The following is a 23,719-nucleotide window of genomic DNA, read 5'->3' as shown; positions in this document are numbered from 1 at the left end:
GGGTATGGACTTGCAATGCTTCGATTCAATATCCCGGTTTGGGCAGTTGAAGCAAAGGGACGAGTTTATTTAATCCTCCCCTGCCCCAGCTCGACCGACCGATACAAATGGGTCCACCACGTTCGGTCGACCGGTCGTGCATGCGTAGCAGCTGAAAGTTGCGGGTAACTCCCAGTCTTCCGAAATGCCCGGTCCAGCAAGGGTCGAGCAATAAACCCTCCAGAAGGGGCTCTCTGGAGCTCCCCCTGGCGGGAGGCGTTTCCGCCGGCAGTGGAGTGAGCGAGCACTTCCAGGGCTGCGCCTTTAGCCCGTGCAAAAAGCCAAGGGGTGGGCGCGACGCGGGTCAGTGTTAAACAAACCTTCAACAAATGTTAGCAGACACTGAACAGGACGAGTAAATGACGCGCTCCGCTTTTGCCTATCGTGCGTTTCGCTGAACAAAGTGGCCGATCATTTGGACATTTATAGAATTTATAGCAGGCAAATAATCTAAACGGTCTAAACCCATGTCTAGACTATTTACGTTTCGTGCAATCCCCTCTTGGCTACTGCAGATGGCCGATATATATGTCAACAAACGGAGCTTGTAAATTAAAAGATGTTGGGGGGGTGGGGGTGGGGGAAGCGGAGGAGGGGGGCTGAATCCCCATCCCTGCCACCGGCGCTCCAAGACGGTCCGTGTGCGTGGCCGGAGGTCTGCACAGAGGGTGGCGTAGCGTCGCGGCAAGCCGGCGGGGCGAGACGGAACATCGCGTAGGCAACGTCGGGAAACTAAAACGATGAAATTTCCCAGCTGATGGAACATCTCCCCCGCGATGCGTAATTAACACGAGATGCGTAATTAACACGCGACGCACACTTACAATGCTCACGGTAGAAAGAAGAACAAAAAAATACCGCACGCGACGGATGCAAACCAGTACCGTGAGAACCACGGATTAGTCTCTCGCTGAATATTTTCCGGGCCACTAGTACACTTGAGATAGAAACGCGACTCGTAGCCACTGCCACAGTGAGACGTATACTGGATGTGGTGGGCCGAGTGGGTAAAATTACTTCTGGACAGATTTGGCTGATATTGAGCCGTGTGTTCGTGCACGCGATATCAGTGTGTGGGGAGGCAGGGTGGGGGCCTGCAGAGCTTGGCATGTGCTGTGTCTCGATCCCACTTATTCCACCTTTTAGTTACGATTGATTTATTTTACATTTTTATAATTCTCCCCCCGCCCCCGCCCCCCTCCACGATTTTACTCTCATCGCGCTACTGGTGTCTCGTCGCGACGCGAAGACTCCAATCGGAACGCTCGCAGAGCAGCGCGAGCCTTCGTGTTAGAGAACGGCCCACGGAAACGGACACCATAGAGCTGATTCCGAGTTCCCTTCAAGTGACAGATAATAGAGAACTTTCTCAGCCGCTCTGCTATATGAGAATAATTCTAGATTTGAGGCTTTCGTGACTGCAAGGATTCATACTCTTTGGTTTTTTCGGTAAAGTCACGTGGGTAAAACAATCAATAAAATAAAATAAATGAAAACAACTTCATTAAATTACGGGGGGGGGGGTAAGTCACCAAAATAACAAAAGAGTCGGGACAATAAAATAACGCACAGGAAGGATGCGAGGAGAGACCGGTGCGAAAATAAAAAGAATAAAAACACGACGGCGGCATCGCGTGAAATTATCGAGCAAACATTTGTCAGCGTTTAATAATGACATTGTCGGTAAAACGCCAACAAAGGCGAACGTCGTATGGAATAACAGCGAGAATTAAAAGTGCAAGGCCGGCTGTGTGCCAGCCGTGCAGTGGCACAGGCGTAGAGGTGCGCGAGCCAACCACGCTGTCTGGTAGCGAGATGTTAACTACCTCGCCTGGTATACAGGAGGTTGTTGGTTCGAACACTGCCCTCACGCCTGCTGCTGTATATTTGGAGTTTGCGTGCCTCTCTCTCGTTCCCCGCGGTCACGTGGATTTCTCTGTGGGTCCTCCGGTTTTTTTCCTTCCGCATTTAGAAGCAACATCCACGCGTTTAGGAGTATTCGGCCGCTGTAAATTTCCACGTTTCAAGTTTTATTTATTTGGTGTAGCCCTGTGAGCCATGCGGCTCTTGAGTTGGGTGCAACCGCAAGAAGCAAAATATGAACAGAGAACATCTTAAAGCGAAGACGCGCAACAGAAACATCATGGATAAACCAGCAAATCTTCCAGAAACCCCCCCCCCCACCGTATTACAACGCTGTGTGCAAAAATCTCAGTGTGATGCAAGACAAACAATAACAACCATAAGACAATTTAGTATGATGTGATGATGATGATGAGCCACTTCGTCGAGTTATCATTCTGCGGCCAGGTCGCTTCTGCAAATAAAGAGCTATACAGCTCAGTGGGCCCTTACTTGGTTAAGAAAAAAAAACAGGAACGGTTTATGATAATTGGTTTATTACCCTTCTATCTGGCAACAAAACTGACACCTTTTCTACAAGGAGTCATGTTTGCATAGACCACAATACCTGCAGTCATAATGCAAACAAAAAACATAACTCTGATAATATATGCACTGTCCTTGACCAATCAACTTCAAGGACAGTGCATATATTATCAGAGTTATGTTTTTTGTTTGCATTATGGCTGCAGGTGTTGTGGTCTATGCAAACATGACTCCTTGTCAAAAAGGTGTCAGTTTTGTTGCCAGATAGAAGGTAAAAAAACAATTATCATATTTTTTACTGGCAAAAGAGGTTCCAATGGTGAGGAACGGTTTAGTTTAGTTGAAAGCGGGGGGCCCCAATGGCCCCCCCCGCCACCTCCTCCTCCTTTACCTGAGCGGCTCAGGTGGAGCATGCTGCGCGTAGGCGGGGGGGTCGTACGGTGGCGGAGGCGCGGGCGCCACGAAGTCATCGTAGTCCTCGCCCGTGAAGTACGAGTCACGTGGGTTGGGGCAGTCATCGATGCCGTGCTCCAGCCGATGAGAGATGAACTGCGGAGCGAGACACGGGGGGGGGGGGGGGGTCAGGCGCGGCTGCGGCTTAGTCACCGTTCGTGGGTAGCACCTATGAAGGTCACGCGCGTTGCACCAAGGGGGTGGGTGGCCGGCACCGCACCCAGCCGCCTTTGTCTCCCCGGTGTAGATGTTTACACATCGCACCAGGTACTCATCTTAGGCCGAGTCGGCCGGCTCAGGAACGGTTCAGATAATCATCACTGGGAGTTGGTAGCCGTGAGTAGGAATCGAACCATGACCGCCGGGTATGTAGCGCAGCGCGCCAACTGCCACACGACCGTGCAATAAAGAGACAAATGCAAAGATACCCCGCGTCGCCTTCACAGACTGTTGGGGCAAGTGCTGTTCGCGAGCACCTATGCAAGGCTCCATTGAGTTTGACGACGCAGGGGTGGGTGAGTTGCAAGCAACTCTCCTGGCTGCCTTTGTCTCCCTAGTGGTGATGTTTACACATCGTAAAGGGTGCTCATTTCAGTTTGACTTGACTTAGGGGAGGCCCAGGACCTGTTTAGATATCCGTCACTGGTGTTCGCCGTGAACGGGAATCGAACTCGGGTCACTGGGTTCGTAGCACAGCACGCTAACCACTACACTACCGCTCCCCACACGCAACATACACCGCACACACACAGCACACACACACACAGCACACACACACACAGCACACACACACAGCACACACGCTCCCATGACATGCGTCGTCGATGTTACAGCGTGCAAAGCCCACGACACAAACACATTGCTTGTTCCTTGTAGAGAGTTAGGGAAAAAAAGGTGGGCTATCAACATTTTGTTTTATGCTTAAATTAGACATTCCCGCTGAAATGGAGACAGTCCATAACGAAACGAGATGGCACGAACAATTCAACCTGCACGTGAGTTAGCGGCGTTTTTATTTTCGCGACGTGGATTTCTTGTGAATTTGTTGCAAGAGCGATGTGACATTTCGCGTAATCCCAACGATTAGAACATAATCTTAACGACCTTCGGCGATTTCCTTCAGCTTGAAAACGTCGTCTGCTGCTAATTGTGCGGAAAGGGCCGACGAGTCTGCGGCAGCATCCCAGTCAGACGCGAGGGACGTGCAAACCGGCTCGCCGTCACGTGCCGTTCAGCCGCTTGGCTCCGTGGTCGTCCAAACCTCTTCGGTCGAACGCCATCGTGCCTCCTTCTAGACGTGTCCTGCCCAGCCCACTTAATTATTGCGTCTGTCAATGCTGCTATTTGATGCGGGATTTTTTTTTTTATATATCACGTTGGAAATTTTAAATCCATTTCGTACGACATTGCTCCGTTTGCAGCCCTGAGCCAGTGTTGGAAATTCCACATTCATGTGGCGGGGGTAAAGTCAGGCGACAGGACAACCACTGGTGACTTCCCCACAAAGTGGTACTCATTTTAACTACCCAAAAGGGGATGTATGTATGTACGTACGTACGTACGTTGAACTTCTTTCGCACCGTACGTATCCAACCGTGCTAATCGTAGGATGGGCGAGTGTGTGGGTGAGTGGCTATGTGAGCGGGTGAATGACTATGTGAGTCTATGTACGTACGTACGTTGAATTTTTTTCGCACCGTACGTAGCCAACCGTGCTCACGGGCCTGGTGCTCACCCACCGTGTGAAGGGCGTCGGAGGAGATGATCTGCATGCAGCGAGTTGACGTGGCGAGAACGCACACAGCCACGGAGACCACGCTCAGCGCACACACGGCGAACAGCAGGTCCTGCAGGCACAGACAGAGAATCCCCCGTGTGAGCTGAACAGACTCATATTCTTAGGTTTTTTCGGTAAAGTCACGTAGGTAAAAAAATGTAAATTAATAAAAGTAAAATAAAAAAATCACGACGTTTCGGAGGCAACACAAGCTTCCGTCTTCAGGTGGAACCGTCACAGCACGATAGCTGTATCACTTGATACAGCTATCACTTGATACAGCTATCACTTGATACAGCTATCGTGCTGTAACGGTTCCACCTGAAGACGGAAGCTTGTGTTGCCTCCGAAACGTCGTGATTTTTATTTTATTTTTATTTTACTTTTATAAATTTTTTTACCTACGTGACTTTACCGAGAAAACCTAAGAATATGAATCCTTGCAGTCACGAAAGCTTCAAATCTAGAACTGAACAGACTCCTTGGGGCGAGAGCTGTTCGCGAGTGGCACCAATGAAGGCCCGCACGGCACACGAGGGTGTGGGCGGCCAGCACCACGCACGGCCGCCTTTGTCTCCCTAGTGATGATGTTTACACTCATTTCAGGCTGACTCGACTTAGGGGAGGCCCAGGACCTGTACAGATATTTGTCACCGGTGTTCGCCGTGAACGTGCCGTGAACGGGAATCGAACTCGGGTCTCTGGGTTCGTAGCACAGCATGCTGACCACTACACGACCGCTCCCCACACGCAACATACACCGCACACACACACACAGCACACACACAGCACACGGCAGTAACAACAACGATTCGCTGCAAAGTGGTGGTGACATCAACACAACGCATGTGTCAGGCTAGGTGCACTTTGAGGCCGTGTGAGGTTGCAGATGACCCCATGGCTGGCAGGAGGTTACAGGACAGATCCCTGAAGTGTTATGGGTTAACTGAGATGATTGAAATGCGTCACCTACGGTTCCACACTGTGCCAACTTCCACACACACACTGCACACACACACACTGCACACACACACACACTGCACACACACTGCACAGAACACACTACACACACACACACTGCACACACACTGCACACACACACACACACTTCAAACACACTGCACACACACACTGCACACACCCACACTGCACACACACACTGCACACACACACTGCACACACACTGCACACACACACACTGCTCACACACTGCACACACACTGCACACACACACACTGCACACACACACTGCACACACACACATTGCACACACACACTGCACACACACACACTGCTCACACACTGCACACACACACTGCACACACACACACACTGCTGTGTACACACAACAATAGACAAATATCCCCACTACATGTCAAACAATTAGCCTTACTGTATGTGTCCTTCTCTGAAAAGCAAACGCCCCTGACCCGTCTCTCTTTCCATCTGTAACCCCATTCCTCTTTCCAACTTCCATACCCATCCATCGCACTCACTCACTCCTCGTCAACCACTCATTGTCACTTTCATCATCATGATCATCAGGCGCTGCTATTCTTCTCATCATCTTATCATCTCATCGCGCTGTTCCGCTGTACAAATGGTTCATTCTTTGGGCACCGCCTCCCTTAATGCGCTTTATAAATGAATCTAAGCATATCGCCTTTAACGGATTGTTGGGGCAAGCGCTGTTCGCGAGCACCTATGAAGGCCGGCAAGGCACATGAGGGGGTGGGTGGCCAACACCACGCCCGGCTGCCTTTGTCTCTCCCGTGCTGATGTCTAAACACGGCACCAGGTACTCATTTGAGGCTGAGTCGACCACCCCCCCCCCCCTCTGTTGGGATAAGCGACTGTTGGGGAAAGTGCTGTTAGCGAACACCTATGAAGGCCCAAAGCAGTACATGGGGGAGGGTTGGGGGGGGGGGGCAACACTGCGCCCGACCACCTTTGTCTCCCAATGCTGACAGTGACACACAGGTACAAAGCACGTGCTTTACGCACACACACACACACGCGCGCCACACTTGGCACATGGATGCCTGCCTCTGCACGCAGGCAGGCAGGACACCCGCGCATTCGCACGGCACGTGACGGCAGCGCTGCGAGAAGGAAGGCTTCTTGAGAATGGCCGACGTTAACACGCGGCGGCTTCCTGCGTAATTTCACCTGGACCCCCCTGCGGTGTTTTGTTTCTCGAACCCAACCACGAACAACGACGCCGCTGGGACGACGCGGCAGTTCAGAGGGCAAGACGAGCCGAGGAGGGCATCGTGAGAGCATTGCCCATTGGGCCATGAGCCCCAGGGCAGATGTCTCACTCAGTCGGTGCCACCTGACATGGCAGAACTTTTTTTTTACGTGGCCAATAAATATGAATAATGATAAAAATTCGCGTATAATCCAGTAATTATCTCTCATTGGCCACATCAATATATCGGTAGGACTCAGGTTCTGCAATCTTAGGTGGTACCAATGGCTGCTCTGGCGCGTTGACTAAACGCTCAGAGGATTTGCAGGAAGAGCTGATAAATGTTTGTTTCTCAAAATGACATTTTCACAGCTGTCACCGATCAGCCCTGACCAATTAACTGCCCACACCCAGAGGAACTAATTGGGCACGGTGGGACTCTGTGTGTGTTTTTTGATATTCACAAATTCAACAAGTAACAACATTCTGAAGTCACAGGGAGGGGGGGATTTAAGACGGTGGTGATTTCATGAACCTGCCGGGAGATGGAACCGTCAACCTTTGGTTTGCAAGCCCCAGTGTGCTTGCCGTCGTTGGGCGGCGGAGTGGTGACAGCCGCGTCTCACAGCAAGAGGGACCTGGGCTCCATCCCCTGTATGGCGTTTGCATATTCTCTACCTGTTAGGTTTTTTCGGTAAAGTCACGTAGGTAAAAAATGAAATAAAAATAAATAAAAATAAAATAATAAAAAGCACGGCTAAGTAAATTTAGCTGTGATGGTCCCACCTGATGACGGAAACTTGTGTTGCCTCCGAAACGTCGTGATTTATTATTTTATTTTATTTCCATTATTACTTTTATTAACTTTTAATTTAATTTGTTTTACCTACGTGACTTTACCGAAAAAAACCCAACAGTATAAATCCTTGCAGTCACGAAAGCTTCAAATCTAGAAATATTCTCTACCTGTTTAGCGTGGGTTTCCTCCATTAGCTACAAAACAAACAGAAAACCCCCATGCAATGTAACTGCTGTTGGCCAAACATCCTCGTGCAGGACCCTCCTGACAAAGAGTCTTCAGACTCTGGTGCGTGGCTTTCCTGGACAAATAAGTCTCAAGTGACTCAGGGTCCAGGGCCATGTGTTGTCCTGCTCTCTGCCAATGGAATTATTCCAAGTCATATCAGGAAATGTGGTATAATTTAAGATTTACATTTTTATGCTTGTATTAACACATTTTTTTGAGCTGGATTAATTACTGGCCGACGGCTTTTTGAGTGTAGATTTGCTGGGTAAATTAGTGATTATCATCATCATCGGCATCAGTATTACAATGCACTATGGCAGCAATATCGCTCTGCTGGTGCGCTGCTGCTGCTGCTGGGAACATCTTGATGTAGGCAGCGCGTGGCTTTTTTGAGGATAGCGTTTTGCGCGACGCCCGGCCGTGTACCGCTGGCTTTCGCCCTGAAGAGAAGAAGCAGATCAATTTGCTAAAAATAATACCGAAGCCCCCCGCCCCACCCTCCCCAGTGCAAAACAGTGAGAGGTGCTGGGTGGAGGCGAAGGGGATGAAGGGAGGGGGTGAGTGAGTGGAGAGGAAGGAGAGAGAAGGCAGGGAGGGAGTTCTCTGGAGGGATGGGCACAGTGAGGAGCGGAGGCCTCTGCGAAGCTAAAGGCTGCACACTGTTCGCTCTCTCGCTGCGACAGCGAAAGCCGTCCGCTGTTTGCCGTCTGACGAAAGGGGCTTTGTTTGAATTGCGTGAACTCTGGCCTGGGGACGAGTGGGGAGCGCAGATGCCGGTTGGCCCCCTTTCTTACATTTTTTTTAATGAAATCCCGCGTTTGTATTTGACATGTGTCCAAATTCTGAGCGCGGGATAGAGACGCACGCTCAGAATTGCGCCGAGAGGTCAGAAGCGAATGACGAACGGAGGTTCGATGCGTCGCCCTGTTACGAAAAAGGGCTTGGGCAGGAAAAGTTGCCGTAAGCGACGGTGGCCGGTGGTGGAGAAGAACCGAAGGAGTTGGCAGCCGACGGATGGAACGCGATGGAATTGGCTCAGGTGGAGGTGCCGGGTAGATTGTTGCGTCGTCGGATGGTGAGAGATCAGCTGGGGAAGGCCTTCATCCGCAAGGGGATTGATCATGACCGGGGATGATCACGGCGATAGTGTAAAGGCCTTATAAACCGCAGTCACCCCTGTCTCTCGCTGAAGGTGATTCGAGCAATTGAAATGCGCACGGGGCGGCGATGCATTCATGGGAAACAGCTGGCAAAAAAGCAGTTCCGCCTTTTTCTATGAATTTCACTGTGCAAATGCATAGAGCTTCTTGAATACAATTTAATGGATTATTTTGCCTTACACGGACGCGTACGTATGCGTGCGCGTTTGCGAAGAGTAGAGCCTCTTCACACACAAAGACACACACACAAAGACACACACACAAGGACACACACACAAAGACACACACGCAAAGACACACACGCTCACCTAACCTTCAGATGTCTTACACATGTTGCCTATTGTCCACTGCCCCTCCATTCCGATCACCCCCCCACCCTCACCCTCCGCTTGCCTTCGGCAAAAACACAAAGATCCCCGGTGTAGCCTTTAGCCAATTGTCGGTGCAAATGCCGTTAGCGAGCACCTATGAATGGCGGCACAGCACACGAGGGTAGAGTGGTGAGGCCAGTGCCACGCGCCCCAGACCGCATTTGTCTCCCCACTGCCGATGTTTACGCATCGCATCACGTTGTGATTTTATTTTTTAACAATTAAATGCGGTTTTCTTCAACGTATTTCTTTTACAGGTGCGGCACTTGGAACAAAAAAATAAATCCTGACCCTACTGCGAACACAGCGGACGGCAACAGCAGCAGCAGCAGCAGCTGCCGCCGTTGCCGCAACAGCAACAGCTGCTGCTGTTGTCGCAGCGCGGGGATGTTGCTGCGGGGCGCGAAGCGGCGGTGGTGGCGGTGGCGGCGCCACGCGGGGGGCTCCTGGCTGCGTGTCAGTTCCCGTCGCCGGGGCGCTCGCGTTTCGCTTGCCTTGAGGGAGTGGCGCACGAATTGGCAGCCCTGCAGCGCCGGGTAGAGGCGGATGGAGTCACCGGCGGCGTTGCTGCAGCCGTTGAGCTTCGGGTTCTCGCAGCACACGCACACGAGGGTCGGCTCCGAGCCGGCCTGCGCGCAAGCCACCCGCCGTTGACGGCCGCACGACGACAGCGCAGCATGGCGTGAGCACGGACATCGCGCGCGCACGGACACACGCAGGCACGCGCGCGAAAACAAACCTTAACGGACCGTTGGGGCAAGTGTTGTTAGCGAGCGCCTATGAAGGCGGGCACGGCACACGAGGGGGTGGGCGGCCAGCACCACTCCCGGCCGACTTTGTCTCCCCAGTGGCGATGTTTACGCACCGCATCGGGTACTCAGTTCAGGTTGAGTCGACCTCGGGGAGACCCGTGGACCGGTTCAGATGATCGTCACTGGGTGTTGGCGCGCTAACCACTACACTAACCGCTACACTAACCACACTAACCACTACACTAACCACTACACTAACCACACTAACCACTACACTAACCAGCGGCGTCGCTATCGATTGTGCAGGCGGTGCAAGTCCACCAGGGCCCACCGGCTGGACGGAGGGGCCTGGGCTCCGGGCTAAGCCGCTGCGTGGCAGAGCAACACCCGACGCAGAAGCCATCAGGGTCAAGAGGTTATCGCAGCCGATAAGCACAGCACCTCACCAGCAGATCCCGCCGTTGATGCAGAGGTCAACACTGAACACTTCAAGGTCTCTTATTGCAATCTTATCATCATCACCACCACCACCACCACAACCACCACTTACCACCGCCATCTGGTTTGAGTGCTTCTCTTTGTTACACTATTGACATGGCCTTCAGGAATTGCCCCTCAGTTTGGAACCATCGCTACGGTTAAAGTATTCCCCTCGGTGCACAGTTGACATGACATTCAAGGACTGCCGTTATGGTTTTCATCGCCACCGGTAGCATCATCACCTTGTGCCCTTCACCCCTTTGTTACGCAGTCGGGCACGATCCCTTTCAGGGTCTGACTCTGACGAGCTCGCCATCATAACGGCCCGGGCGTGTGGCGATACGTCCCGATTGCCCAGCTCTGAGCGCTGCCTCAACAAAAACCCGCCATCTCTCACGAAATCTATCTAGCTCCGGCAAAAAAAATCAGTCGCTTCAATCGCTCCATCTCCACGGTGGAAATCCATTCGGGTGCGTTCTCCCTACCTTGACCACCGGTCATCATCACTCACAGCGGCGTTTCCCTTTCTTAACGGTCAACATCGTGTCAGTCGCCTGCATTTGCCCTCTAATCCACGTGTCCCTTTTCCTGCCTCGCTCTCGCACGGTGTTAATTCCGGAGTGCGTGCCTCTCCCTGCTGCTTCGGGCACCTTTGCCTAATTCTAGATTTGAAGCTTTCGTGACTGCAAGGATTCATACTCTTAGTTGTTTTTTTTCCGGTAAAGTCACGTAGGTAAAAAATGAAATTAAAATTGCCTACTTTGTCGGTGTCCCTTGCCTGTGATGCCGTGCGTCACAGCAGGCGATGTGCGCCGATTTAACAACGCTCTGGGTTCCGGGTGCATCGGCACCTTGCGTTTTCATTACCAAGCCGCCCCTCTTTCCATCGTTTTCATTCCGGGGCCGCTCTCGACGACTGAACCGGTGCTTATCCCAGGGCCGCCGTCATCCAGCGTAATTGAAAGACACTGACATTTGCCGAGATTAACCGCGAGGACCGTGAACAATTTGGCCCGGTCGCCGATAGATTGGAGGGGGCGCGAGCGATCGGGAGGCCCCCGCGCGGCGAGCATGCTAACGAACGTGCCGCCGCATCCACCCTCTCCAATTAAAACGAAATGCTCTACGGCATTAATCGTTGTTTTGTTCGTCTTTCACTCGCAGCAGAGAGCCACGGCCGTTCCGCTCGCCGCAAAGCAGAAAATCTCCCAAGGACGGAACGGCGGAATTTATCCGGCACGAAGAACGCGAGTTTTTTTTTCCCTCTCTCCCCTCCTCCTCCTCCTCCAGTGCAATCCTCTCCAGCAATTCACGTGGGAGCACTTTTCCGCATCCGTGTCGGACGGCGCGTCTTAGGTGAGACACGACCGGCCGACAGACGGGCAATTTGCCGCTAAGAGGAGGGTATGCGGGCGAGCGTCTCTGCGGGGCGAGCGGAGCGTGACCGGCCTCGCGGCTTGGCCCCTCTGAAGGGACGGTGGAGGGGTGGCGGCGCATGTGCGCGACGCTTCACATCGCTTACGATCGCAGTCACTCGAGCGGCGGGTCGCACGTGGTGGGATAAACCGTGGGTACTCCCAATCCTTTCCAATGTTATCTGGACAGCGTGGAAGAGTGGGCCATTCGAAGTGTGGAGCGGAGCATACAAGATAATATGGCAGTCAATATTTATGAACTTTAAGTAAATGTCAAACGTTAAGCGGAATTAGTAACGACGACGAGTTCTGTTTTTTCGCCCGTGGTGCCTTCGGCTCTGGTTCTCCGGTCCCCCCTGCGTTTCCAAGGAATCGCTGGCGACTTCCAATCGCTTCGCCCTGCTCATTTCTGCATTTTGCCCAGCCGCCTCTCGACTACTGCCTGCGGCCTAGCATGTCTCTCACCGCCGCACGAACATCGCCAACCAGAGTAAGAACACCGCAGCGGACCGGCCGGGTTGTTTGTGCGTGCCGACCATTGCAATGTGCCGAGCCAGGGCCACAGCTACAACCGGAGACGGTGCTTAGATATTGCGCCAACATTTTATTGACTAGACTCTTAAGACTTTGGAAAGGCGGGCTGAGCCCACTGGTAGATACAAGGTTGGGGGGAAGTGTGTGGGGGGAGGGCGGGTTACACCCCCCTCAAACCATCCCCCCACTCCGCTCCCGACGCTGAGCGTCACGGACGCACGTACCGTGTGGCAGTGGTGCAAGGAGGAGACGAGCTGAGCCTTCTGACAGGACAGGATGGAGCCGGCGAGGTTCAGCATCACACACACCGCCGACAGCACCATGAAGAACTTTATCTGCCAGTTCCGGTGACAGCGGTACGGCGAACGCAAAGGAAATGCTGTTAATACCGCGTGGGTCTTAACATTTTCGTCCACATTCCTTATAAATGATACATCACGAGCTGCTGGCTGCCCCCCCGAGATCGCGGGACGCTGCCACACGGTGGAACGGTTAGCACGAGGGGCTTGTCTCGTCACGAGGTCGCCGATTTGATCTGCTGGCACCGGGGAGAATTTTTTTTATTTTTTACGGACAACACCCGTGTCGTCTGGAGGCTGGCCGTTCCCCAAGGACCCTGCGAGTGTGAATTGCCCATTACCCACTGTAAGTCACCGCCGCGTAATTCAGGGGGCGGCCTCCGGTTTCTCGTGCGCTATGTTGCCGTGCTCCGTTATCCCCACTCGGCCGCGTGCTCCCCCCCAACACTTAGGACAGAGAGCGCAAATATTGAGCCATTTTCTCGAGCGCTGTCGCACGAGATGTCCCGGTCAATACATTAATTGTGTTTAGAGTTGACGAACGCAGGTAATGCACTTGCACTACGCTCCCCTTGTGCGAAGATGATCCCCCCCCCCCCCCCCCGACGTTGCTTTACACGTGGAAAATTGCAAGCGCTGCTCGCGACAGCGGGCAAAGCAATTGCTCTGCCCGCGTCATCGCTGCTGGTGCGCCATTGGTGATGCACCAGCTCTGGCACACACAGGCGGTGATGCATCACCGCTGCTGCTGCACGCGAGAGACAGAACTCCGGAGAGCCCTTCTATGGAGGGTATTTGGCCTCCTCTACGACAGCGCCCAGACGATTTCTACGGTGCGGGGAGCACCCACGCTTTACCCCACCACACGTGACCTGCCGACCTACGAACTGCGGCGAAACCCATTTACGCCGCCACCATGCGGGGCAGCCGCGGCGGGTGGGGGGGCGCGGAGTGGTGGTGAGATTTTTTTTTACTGCCGCGCCTGGAGATCGAATCTAACCGGCGACGTCTGGAACGCGAGGTCCGTTCGCCGTTTTAACCGTTGCACCGCGTCAGGAGGCCACCGGAGCGACGCGCTTTGAAATCTCGATTGAAAACTCATTTCTTGAGAAGTGAGTTTGCGTTTTGTTTGTGGTCCACCTCCCGCACCTCCGATTAGGGTGGCTGGCCACGTACGGCGTTGCGAAGGAAGTTCAACGTACGCGCGTACATACAGTATACGAGCTGGAGGTGACGGCTTGTGATTAAATATTAAAATGTTGCATCTTTCTGGCGATGCACTCCCGGGAATGATGGGTGATGAGGGGAATCGACGGTGGCGATGGTAGCAGCAACGGCGGGCGTGGTGAACGCTCTGGTAAATAATGAACGAGCTGGGTAACTACACTCGGACATTAAAGTAGATTTGCGATGATAAATCTTTGGTTAATAGCTGCTGTCCAACGTTATCTGTCAGATTTCTTTTCGTCGTTTAAATTGTCCTCTCTAGATAAAATAACAGGCTTGCAGCATTTTCATTTATGTTCAATATATGTCAGCTCGGTCAAAGGTTTCAATAGGAATAATTACTTGGCAGCATTAAATGTTAAAACTGACTTATTGTGTCGGTTGAAGCGTAAAATCCATCGCCATTTAATAAACGAAGTAAAATAATCCATCGATGGTTAATTTCAGAAATATAAAAAACCTCGTATTATTTCGTGACTCGGAGGACTTTGCGATCATCTGCTGCAGTAAAGACGTACTTATTCTCTTTCTTGGGTCGCTGGTAGATTAGAAAAGGTGGCACGTGGCTCGTAGCTACAGCCACAGTGCGGTATACTGGATGTGGTGTGCTGGGTGCGGATAGACCCAGATGGAATTAAGCCCCTATGGTATTCGTGCGTTTCTGCAATTGCTCGCTCACACCACTGCCGGCCGATGGGGCCTCAAGCTAGAGAGAAACCTACAAGGTGATTGGTCTACTCTTCCACATTGACGAGACACGTCGGAAGAGGCTAGCGTACGTACCGCACGCAAGCTGCCGATCAATCCACCGCTTCTCAATTCATGTACACCGCTGGGTGGACAGAGTCAGTGGGCGAGCGGATTTAAGAATCTGCCGCGCCAGGAGGTGAAATCGATCCGGCGACATCTGGATTATAATTCCAGCGCGCTAACCCTCGCTCCCCCCGTGGCGGCTCGGTGCAATGGTAATGATGGTGCTTTGTGTCCAGGGTCTCTTTAGCAAATCGGGCGATGCCTCGCGTCGCTCGTGTGCCCGGCGGCACAGTGGCATCTCGCCACGTGCCAGTGATACACACCACGATCGCTATTGGTCGCTTCCATGACACCACTCCAATCAGCCCACACAGCAAAGCCTGAGAAAAACGACACGAGCGGACAGCACAGAACGCACGCACGCACACACATGTGCACGCACACACACACGCACGCACACACACACAGGCGTACACGCATATGCACGCACGCACACACATGTGCACGCACACACACACGCACGCACACACAGGCGTACACGCATATGCACGCACGCACACACATGTGCACGCACACACACACGCACGCACACACACACAGGCGTACACGCATATGCACGCACACACACACATGTGCACGCACACACACACGCACGCACACACAGGCGTACACGCATATGCACGCACGCACACACATGTGCACGCACACACACACGCACGCACACACAGGCGTACACGCATATGCACGCACGCACACACATGTGCACGCACACACACACGCACGCACACACAGGCGTACACGCATATGCACGCACGCACACACATGTGCACGCACACACACACGCACGCACACACAGGCGTACACGCATATGCACGCACGCACACACATGTGCACTCACACACACACGCACGCACACACAGGCGTACACGCATATGCACGCACGCACACACATGTGCACGCACACACGCACGCACGCACACACAGGCGTACACGCATATGCACGCACACACATGTGCACGCACACACACACGCACGCACGCACACACAGGCGTACACGCATATGCACGCACGCACACACATGTGCACGCACACACACACGCACGCACACACAGGCGTACACACACGTACAAGCACGCACACACGCACACACACACACACATGCACGAACACACACAAGCGAGTTAGTCAGTGAACATTGATATGCAAAGACGCCAAGATTGATGGACTCTGACATTGGCACGATCAAACCGAACATGTATTGATTTTTCTTCTACACAAGTCTTGTATTCTGGCCTTTTGTTTTGTTTTGTTCCCACGAGGCTTTTTAACATGTTTCTCTCCCGTTCGTAATGGGGCTGCTAACCCCAGCGCTGGGTTGTGTGGGTCAGCGTGAAATACGTAATCAGCGCGGTCACGACCAAGTGCGGTGGGCCGACGCGAAAATTTAACAAATTCACTGCCCATGTCGCCAACGAAGGGCCTGCACACACCCCCTCCCGCCCCCCCCCCCCCCCGAGCTCACGTTCACCGCGGAGATGGAGCGATGAATGTTTGGCCCGTGTGCAAATGCCGGGTGGATTGGAGACCGTTGGTGACGGCTTTGGGGAAGGCCGTCATCCGACCACGGATTGATCGTGGCCGATTGTGGTGATGTTGATGATCATGGCGACGACGCCGACTGCTCGACGCCCAGAAACAGCCGAGACCTCGTTGTGGGCTGTAAACAATCTTCCGCTGTTATCTGTAACAAACACCTTGCCGAGAAATGCATTGTCAGCAGGTAATAGCCGTGGCAGGGGACCTCTTAGGGCAAACTGTGGGGAGAATATATGACCCGGCCATGCATTGTGTGGCCTCGAGGGGGTCTAAAATTACGGCCCATGAATCTGAATGACCGCACGCGTGAACTGACTGAAAGGTCGTTGCCAGGCAATTCGGTAAAGGAACAAGGGCCCTCCACTAGAGGTGAGTATGTGGCCGACTCTTCCACCGAAGCCAGACGTCTACGGAACACGAAGGAGTTACCCGCACTTTAACAATTTATAGAAGAATAAAAAACGCACGCGGACCTGCTAATTGACTGGCTGCGGTGCAAACCATTCCGGGAAGGTAACAACCCAAAAAAAATCTACATCTGTGCGCTGCGTAATTAAAATAATTACGGTATGAAACAAATTGCAAAGCTGGTGAGAGCATCACATATCGAAATGTGTGTTGGTTTAAAACACCAATCCACCACACCTTTATGGAGCGTGGAGCCAAGTTGTTGTTGTTGTTTATGTTGGTGCGTATCTGTGCCCGCTATCTGTGCATCCCTGGCCTGGTCCCGTGTGTTAAAAATGTAACGATCCGCGTTTAAATATTAACGAGTTGTGCTCGTTGAATTCGCATTATTGATGTATTCATAAGCAAAGTTAATGGACGCTATATACAGGAGTTTCGGGTAATTAAGCAAACTATTTTTTTTGTTCGAGACGCCCAGCAATCTCCGTGGCTATTTACGTCAAAATGTGGGAAACATTGATGCTGGGGCTTCATCACTCGTGGCCGATGATAACAATCGGCGAGCGCTCACGGCACAGAGGAGAAAACGAGCAGAAATGTATGGAAACTGATGCCACGTGCACGCTTCAGACAGCAGCTCAATCAATCAGCCGATGTCGGTAATTACCATTATGCAGATTATCTGTGATCGATGGTGGAAGAGATTGAAAAAATCATGCTTAGAGTGACGGCCACTGTATGTACGTCCACTCGTGGCACAAAGACAAAGCTCCCCCTCCGTATAGCCTTAACATACTGTAGGGGCAAGTGCTGTTAGCGAGCACCTATGAAGGCCGGAACGGTACACGAGGGGGTGGGTGGCCAGCACCACGCCCGACCACCTTTGTCTCCCCAAATGACGATGTTTACACACCGCACCATGTCCTCATTTGAGGCTGAGTCGACCTAGGGGAGGCCTGGGACCGTTTCAGATAATCGCCAGTGTGTGTTGGCCGTGAGCTGGAATCGAACCCGGTTCGCCGGGTTCATAGCGCAGCGCGCTAACCGCTTCACCACCGCTCCCCACCACAGACACACACGTGTACACAACAATCATTACGCGAGCCACGGGCGCGTAGGTTGTGTCCACTAGTCCACATGATGATGATCAGAAATCAATGGGGCTATGTTGATGGTGCCTGATTTCGTTTTGATTGATTTCAAAGATCGTGAAAGCCAAGCAGGGCTGAAACCTGGCCAGTTACTAGCATGGGAGCACCGCCAGGGAGTGCCACTGTAGCGGCTCGTGCCGCGGGGTGTTCGCTAGATGGCAGTAGAGAAATGGATTCCTGAATCCATCTGTGTGCAGACATTTGAACGTTACCCACCCCCCGACTCCACGCCCCCTATGCAGAGTGGGTTTTCTCCGGGTTCTGCAATTTCCGCGCACGTGAGGGGGCGTGTCCTCACGGAGGGGGGCGTGTCTAACACGCCCCCCTCAGTGAGGCAGATGTGATAGCTGCCTCCCCTGGTGCTTTTTCATTGCAGTTTCATGACCAGACCAGCGTGCCTAAATATCTTTATACACGTACGTGAAATAAGTTACCTGGAGTATGGAAGGCGAGGACATTAAATGAAGGGGTCTACAAACATTACATTGGTGACATACTGAGATAGTAACAGGCACGCGCTTATTGCCCGCGCTCCATCCAGTTACTGAGGGGTTGCGCAATCGAAGGGGAGGCTGAGCTCGTCGCTGCCTCACCTCTCGTATCTTCCTGTATTTGCAGCGGAGCTGTGCAAATTTGGCGATTTTGACTATAAAAATGATTGGAATCGTACAGAAATGACATTTATAACACGGATTAGCGGGAAAATGTTAATATTTATCTATTCGATTTTTTTTTACTTTTTGTAACAGCTATTTTTCATTGGAGTATGGCAGGTGAGGCTTTGCTTCCCCTGCCTCCCCTGACCGCACGTCCCTGATTACAGACTGAACGAGACTTTCCTGGGTCAATGACACACAACGTGGCCACACTAACGAGAGCACGTGAGACTACCCAAACCACGCAAGATATATATATCTGCACTCCAACGTCATTCACGGCATCGCAATCGCCCGAAGAATCCAGGACTCGTTTTCTCACCGGATATGTCAGAGTCGCCGGTAGATTGCTGCACAAGTTGGCACGTGAGCCTAGGGTAGTCAACACATTCCTGCGGAGGGAGCTGGTAGGAACGTTGGGTTGCTTGGTCAATGGCCAGGGTCAACGGCGGCGTGGTGTATTCCGCAAATATGGCCGACTGTGAGGGCGGGCACAAGCCGGCGTGAGTAGGTTAAACGTTGGGCACCACGGGGTGACCAGCCCCTCCCTACCCAGCCCCACCCCTCCTAGCCCCAGCCTCCCCACTCAGCCCCTCTCCACCCTCCCCTCCCCACCCAGCCCCACCCTCCCCACCCAGCCCCTCCCCACCCAGCCCCACCCCTCCCAGCCCCACCCTCCCCACCCAGCCCCTCCCCACCCTTTCCACCCAGCCCCTCCCCACCTTCCCCACCCAGCCCTTCCCCACCCTCCCCTCCCCACCCAGCCCCACCCTCTCCACCCAGCCCCTCCCCACCCTCCCCACCCAGCCCCTCCCCACCCTTCCCACCCAGCCCCACCCTCCCCACCATCCCCTCCACACCCAGCCCCTCCCTCCCCACCCAGCCCCTCCCTGCACGACGGACACAATAATCCCCTGTGGGCTGGTGTAACCAGGAGGTTCCTGCCAGTATCACAGCACGCATGCTGGACCCGCTGCGCTGACTATGAGCCGCGCTTCAAAGCGAAACGCGCGCGTCCAGAGACGCTCACCCCTACTGAGTGAGGCTATCAACACTCGCCTTTGTCGGTGATTGAGTGAGTGAGACCCCCCCTCGAACCCCCACACAGTGGGATGACTCGATGAGATACAGAGAGAGGGGATAGAGCGCGCAAGGAGAGACACACACACAGAGGTACGAGTGAGAGACGGGAGACAGGCAGGACAAAGAGAGACAAGGGAGAGTTGTGCAGGCGAAAGATAGATAAAGGCAACGATCCCCCGTATAGCCTTAAGAGACTGTTGGGGCAAGTGCTGAGAGCGAGTAGCACCTATGCGGAGATGGACGCAGACGCCGCTCGACTCACGCGGAGTGCAGCACAGAACGGGCACGAGTGGTGGACCTATGCAGTGATGGACAAAGACAAAGACCCCCCGTATAGCCTGTAACAGACTGTTGGGGCAAGTGCTGTTAGCGAGCACCTGCGAAGGCCAGAACGGCACACGAGGGGTGGGTTGCCAGCACCACGCCCGGCCGCCTTTGTTTCCCCAGTGGCGATGTTTACACATCGCACCGGGTACTCATGTGAGGCTGAGTCGACCTAGGGGAGGCCCAGAACCGGTTCAGATAAATCGTCACCGATTTTGGCCGTGAGCGGGAATCGAACTCGGCTCGCCAGGTTCGTAGCGCAGCGTAGCGCTAACCGCTACACCACCGCTCCCCACACAGAAAGAGACACACACGCAGAGACACAGACAGACAGACACACAGACAGACACGCCGCTCTACTCACGCAGAGTCCAGCCCAGAAGGGGCACGAGTGACGGACCCCGGCGGACGCGGCGAGGGTGAGCGCTGCGAGGCTGGTGGCGACGTTCAGGGCGCCCAGCCCGATCTGCGCGGCTCCCAGCAGCAGGTGCAGACGCGCCCCGCCAGGAGGTCGGGCGAGGCGAGCCTCGCTGGCCGGACCGCCGCTCAAAGGCGGCATGGGTAGGTGCGGGCTGGGTGCCACAGTCCCACTCCGCTTACTCCTCCACCCACCATCGTCAGACCACGGGGAAATGTTGCTGCTGCTGCTGTTGCTCTTCTGGATTTGGTGAAAGAGGAGAGCGGCGGCGGTGGTGGTGGTGGTGAAGGAGCGAACGAGGAAGGGCAGCACGAGGAGCAGCACGAGGAGCAGCAGGAGCAGGAGAGGGAAGCACCGACTCCTCGCTGCATTGTGGGGATGCGATCACAAGCAGCAGCGCAGAGCGCACTGCACTGGCGCAGCGCGACAGCCCCATCCATCACTGCACAGCTCCCTCCTCCTCCAACTCCAACTCCTCCTCCTCTTCACATCCTCAGGGACACGGTGGCCGACACACGGACACGCAAAGACAAGCGGGCGGCCGTCGTGCGAGACTAATTGGCCGTGGCGTCACGGCGGCTGCCGTGCCAGGCTAGGTTCACACTTGCCGAGGTGCGCGCGAAGTGCGCGGCCAAAGCTCGCGGTTTCACGGGGACAGAGCCCGGTGGGTGTTGGTTCAGCGGGTTTTAAGTGAGACCTCAGCATCCAAGCGAAGACAAACACGGAGACAACGCAGACACACAGAGAGGGACACATGGAGACCACTCAGACAAAGACAAAGACGCACCCCCCCCCCTGTAGCCTCACCAGACTGTTGGGCCAAGTGCTGTTATGCGAGCACCCATGAAGGACGACACGGGATGATTTTGTTGTGGCTAGCGCCACGCCCGACCGCCTTTGTCTCCCCAGTGGCGAGGTTTACACACCGCACCAGGTACTCATTTGAGGCTGAGTCGACCGGGGCGTGGCCCAGGATCTGTTCTGATAATAATCGTCACCGGTGTTGGCCGTGAGCAGGAATCGAACTCGGTTCGCCGGGTTCGTATGCATAGCGCAGCGCGTACACAAATGCCCACTGACACACACAAATACACCGATACAGTATACACACCAACACACAGATGCACACGAAGACACACAGACAAAGACGTAGAACTCCCGCACACTCACAACTAAAGGATAAAGACAAAGATCCCCCCGATAGGCTTTACAGGCTGTTATGGCAAGTGCCGTAATAGCGAGCGCATATGAAAAAGACAAAGGTCCCACGTATAGCCTCAACAGACTGTTGGGGCAAGTGCTGTTAGCGAGCATCTGTTAAGGCCGGCACAGCACACGAGGGGGGTGGGTGGCCGGCACCACGCCCGGCCGCCTTTGTCTCCCTAGCGGCGTTACTCATTTGAGGCTGAGTCGACCTAGGCGAGGCCCAGGACCGGTTCAGACAATCGTCACCGGCGTTTGGCCGTGAGCGGGAATCGAACTCAGGTGGCCTGGTCTCCTGCTCACACAGCAACACGGAGGGGTCGTCACTCGGCGTGCGTGTTGTGTGTGTACGTACGGGGGAGCGGTGGCGCAGTGGTTAACGCACCGCGCAACGAACCCCCATTACGGGCCAACATAGGGGATGGATATCTGAACCGGTCCCGGGCCTCCCATAGGTTGACTCAGCCTTAAATTAGTACTGTACCTGGCGCGGTGTGTAAACGTGAGCACTGGGGAGACAAAGGCGGCCGGGCGTATTGCTGGGCACCCACCCTCTCGTGTGCCGTGCCGGCCTTCATAGGTGCTCGCTAACAGCACTTGCCCCAACAGTCTGCTGAGGCTATACGGGGGATCCTTGTCTTTGTTTGCATTTGTGTTACGTTATTGTGATGTGTGTGTGTGTCTTAGTGTAGCGGTTAGCGCGCTGCGCTATTAACCTGGCGACCCGGGTTCGATTCCCGCTCACGGCCAACACCAGCGACGATTATCTGAACCGGTCCTGGGCCTCCCCTAGGTCGACTCAGCCTCAAATGAGTACCTGGTGCGGTGTGTAAACATCGCCACTGGGGAGACAAAGGCGGTCGGGCGTGGTGCTGGCCACCCACCCCTCGCTAACAGCACTTGTCCCTACAGTCTGTTAAGGCTATACGGGGGATCTTTGTCAATCAGTTAACCCCATAATTCACGTGTCTACCCCGTGATCTCCTTCGACACTTCGCGTGCACCTAGCTTGGCACAGTCGCTGTGGTGACGTCGTCCCCACTCGCTGGTGAGTGGTGGCTGCTGTGTGCGTCCGTCCGTGTGTGTGCTGCATAGGGGCTTGCTCACAGCACTTGCCCATCGATCTACATGGGATCTATATGGGATCGATATGGGATCTATACGGCTTCAAGGGGGAGCTCTGTGTCTCCGTGTGTGTGTGTGTGTGTCTGCGTGTCACTGTGTCTATATGTGCGCATATAAATGTATCAGTGTGTGTTAGTGCGTTTGTCAGTTTCAAGTTTGTGTTGTTAGCCCAGCTGAGAAACCGAGAGACAAAGAAAAGTGTAATTTACAACACGTGACCTGGGGCATGCGTGTGTCGCGGGGGCGATGATTGCGATGTAATACATCCAATTGAGAGATTTGCGAGTAATTTTAGAATCTGGCCATGACGTGGGCACACATCGGCCTACTTTTGCGGATGACAGCATAGGATCCTGGACGCGCGCTGTCGAACAGACGGCACGGAGCATTATTTCAGGTTGTTGCGCCCGCAGTAATAACCAGGGCGTCCGCTGGAATTCGAACCGCGACTTTTGCAACAAGCGGGGAAAGCGCTGCGGCTAAGCCACGTCACTCGCTCGTGTGCATGTGTCCATCTGCGTGTCATCTGCGTGTCAATGTGGGGAACGGTGGCGCAGTGCTTAGCGCGCTGTGCTACGAACCCGGCGACCCGAGTTTTATTACCGCCCATGGCCAACACCCGTGGCGATTACCTGAATCGGTCCTGGGCACACCCGAGGTAGACCCAGGTTCGAATGAGTACCTGGTGCAGTGTATACACATCGCCGCTGGGGAGACAAAGGCGGTTCGGGCGTGGTGCTGGCTAACAGCACCGTGCTCGCTAACGGCACTTGTCCCCGAAAGTCTGTGAAGGCTATAACGGGATCTTTGTTTTGTTTTGTATCAATGTGTGAGAGAGTGTACGTGTGTGCCAGTGTGTATCGGCGTCAGTGTGTGTCAGCGTTTGCAT

General features: G+C 53.9%; 1 protein-coding gene across 4 annotated transcripts in view; it reads right to left on the bottom strand.

The window, feature by feature from the left end:
- The window catches only part of LOC144945859 (uncharacterized), a 28,456-nt gene extending 7,481 nt beyond the window's left edge, over positions 1 to 20,975 (bottom strand). Inside the window, exons 1-6 of one of the 4 annotated variants that reach the window (XM_078874453.1) lie at positions 16,389 to 16,698; positions 15,190 to 15,246; positions 12,812 to 12,922; positions 9,901 to 10,035; positions 4,620 to 4,727; positions 2,819 to 2,976 (exon numbers count right to left, since the gene is read on the bottom strand). In XM_078874453.1, the coding sequence (XP_078730579.1) occupies positions 2,819 to 2,976; positions 4,620 to 4,727; positions 9,901 to 10,035; positions 12,812 to 12,910 (500 nt within the window). In that variant the 5' untranslated portion in view covers positions 12,911 to 12,922; positions 15,190 to 15,246; positions 16,389 to 16,698. Of the gene's footprint in view, positions 1 to 2,818; positions 2,977 to 4,619; positions 4,728 to 9,900; positions 10,036 to 12,811; positions 13,481 to 15,189; positions 15,452 to 16,388; positions 16,699 to 20,448 lie in introns of those variants that run through there. The other 3 variants (XM_078874450.1, XM_078874451.1, XM_078874452.1) reach the window with 3 other exon arrangements.
- Between the last annotated feature and the right edge of the window lie 2,744 nt (positions 20,976 to 23,719).

This window comes from Lampetra fluviatilis, chromosome 39 (assembly GCF_964198595.1).
Source record: "Lampetra fluviatilis chromosome 39, kcLamFluv1.1, whole genome shotgun sequence".
NCBI lineage: Eukaryota > Metazoa > Chordata > Hyperoartia > Petromyzontiformes > Petromyzontidae > Lampetra > Lampetra fluviatilis.
The sequence above is the reverse complement of the archived record's forward strand: the minus strand, read 5'-3'. Positions and strand labels throughout refer to the sequence as shown.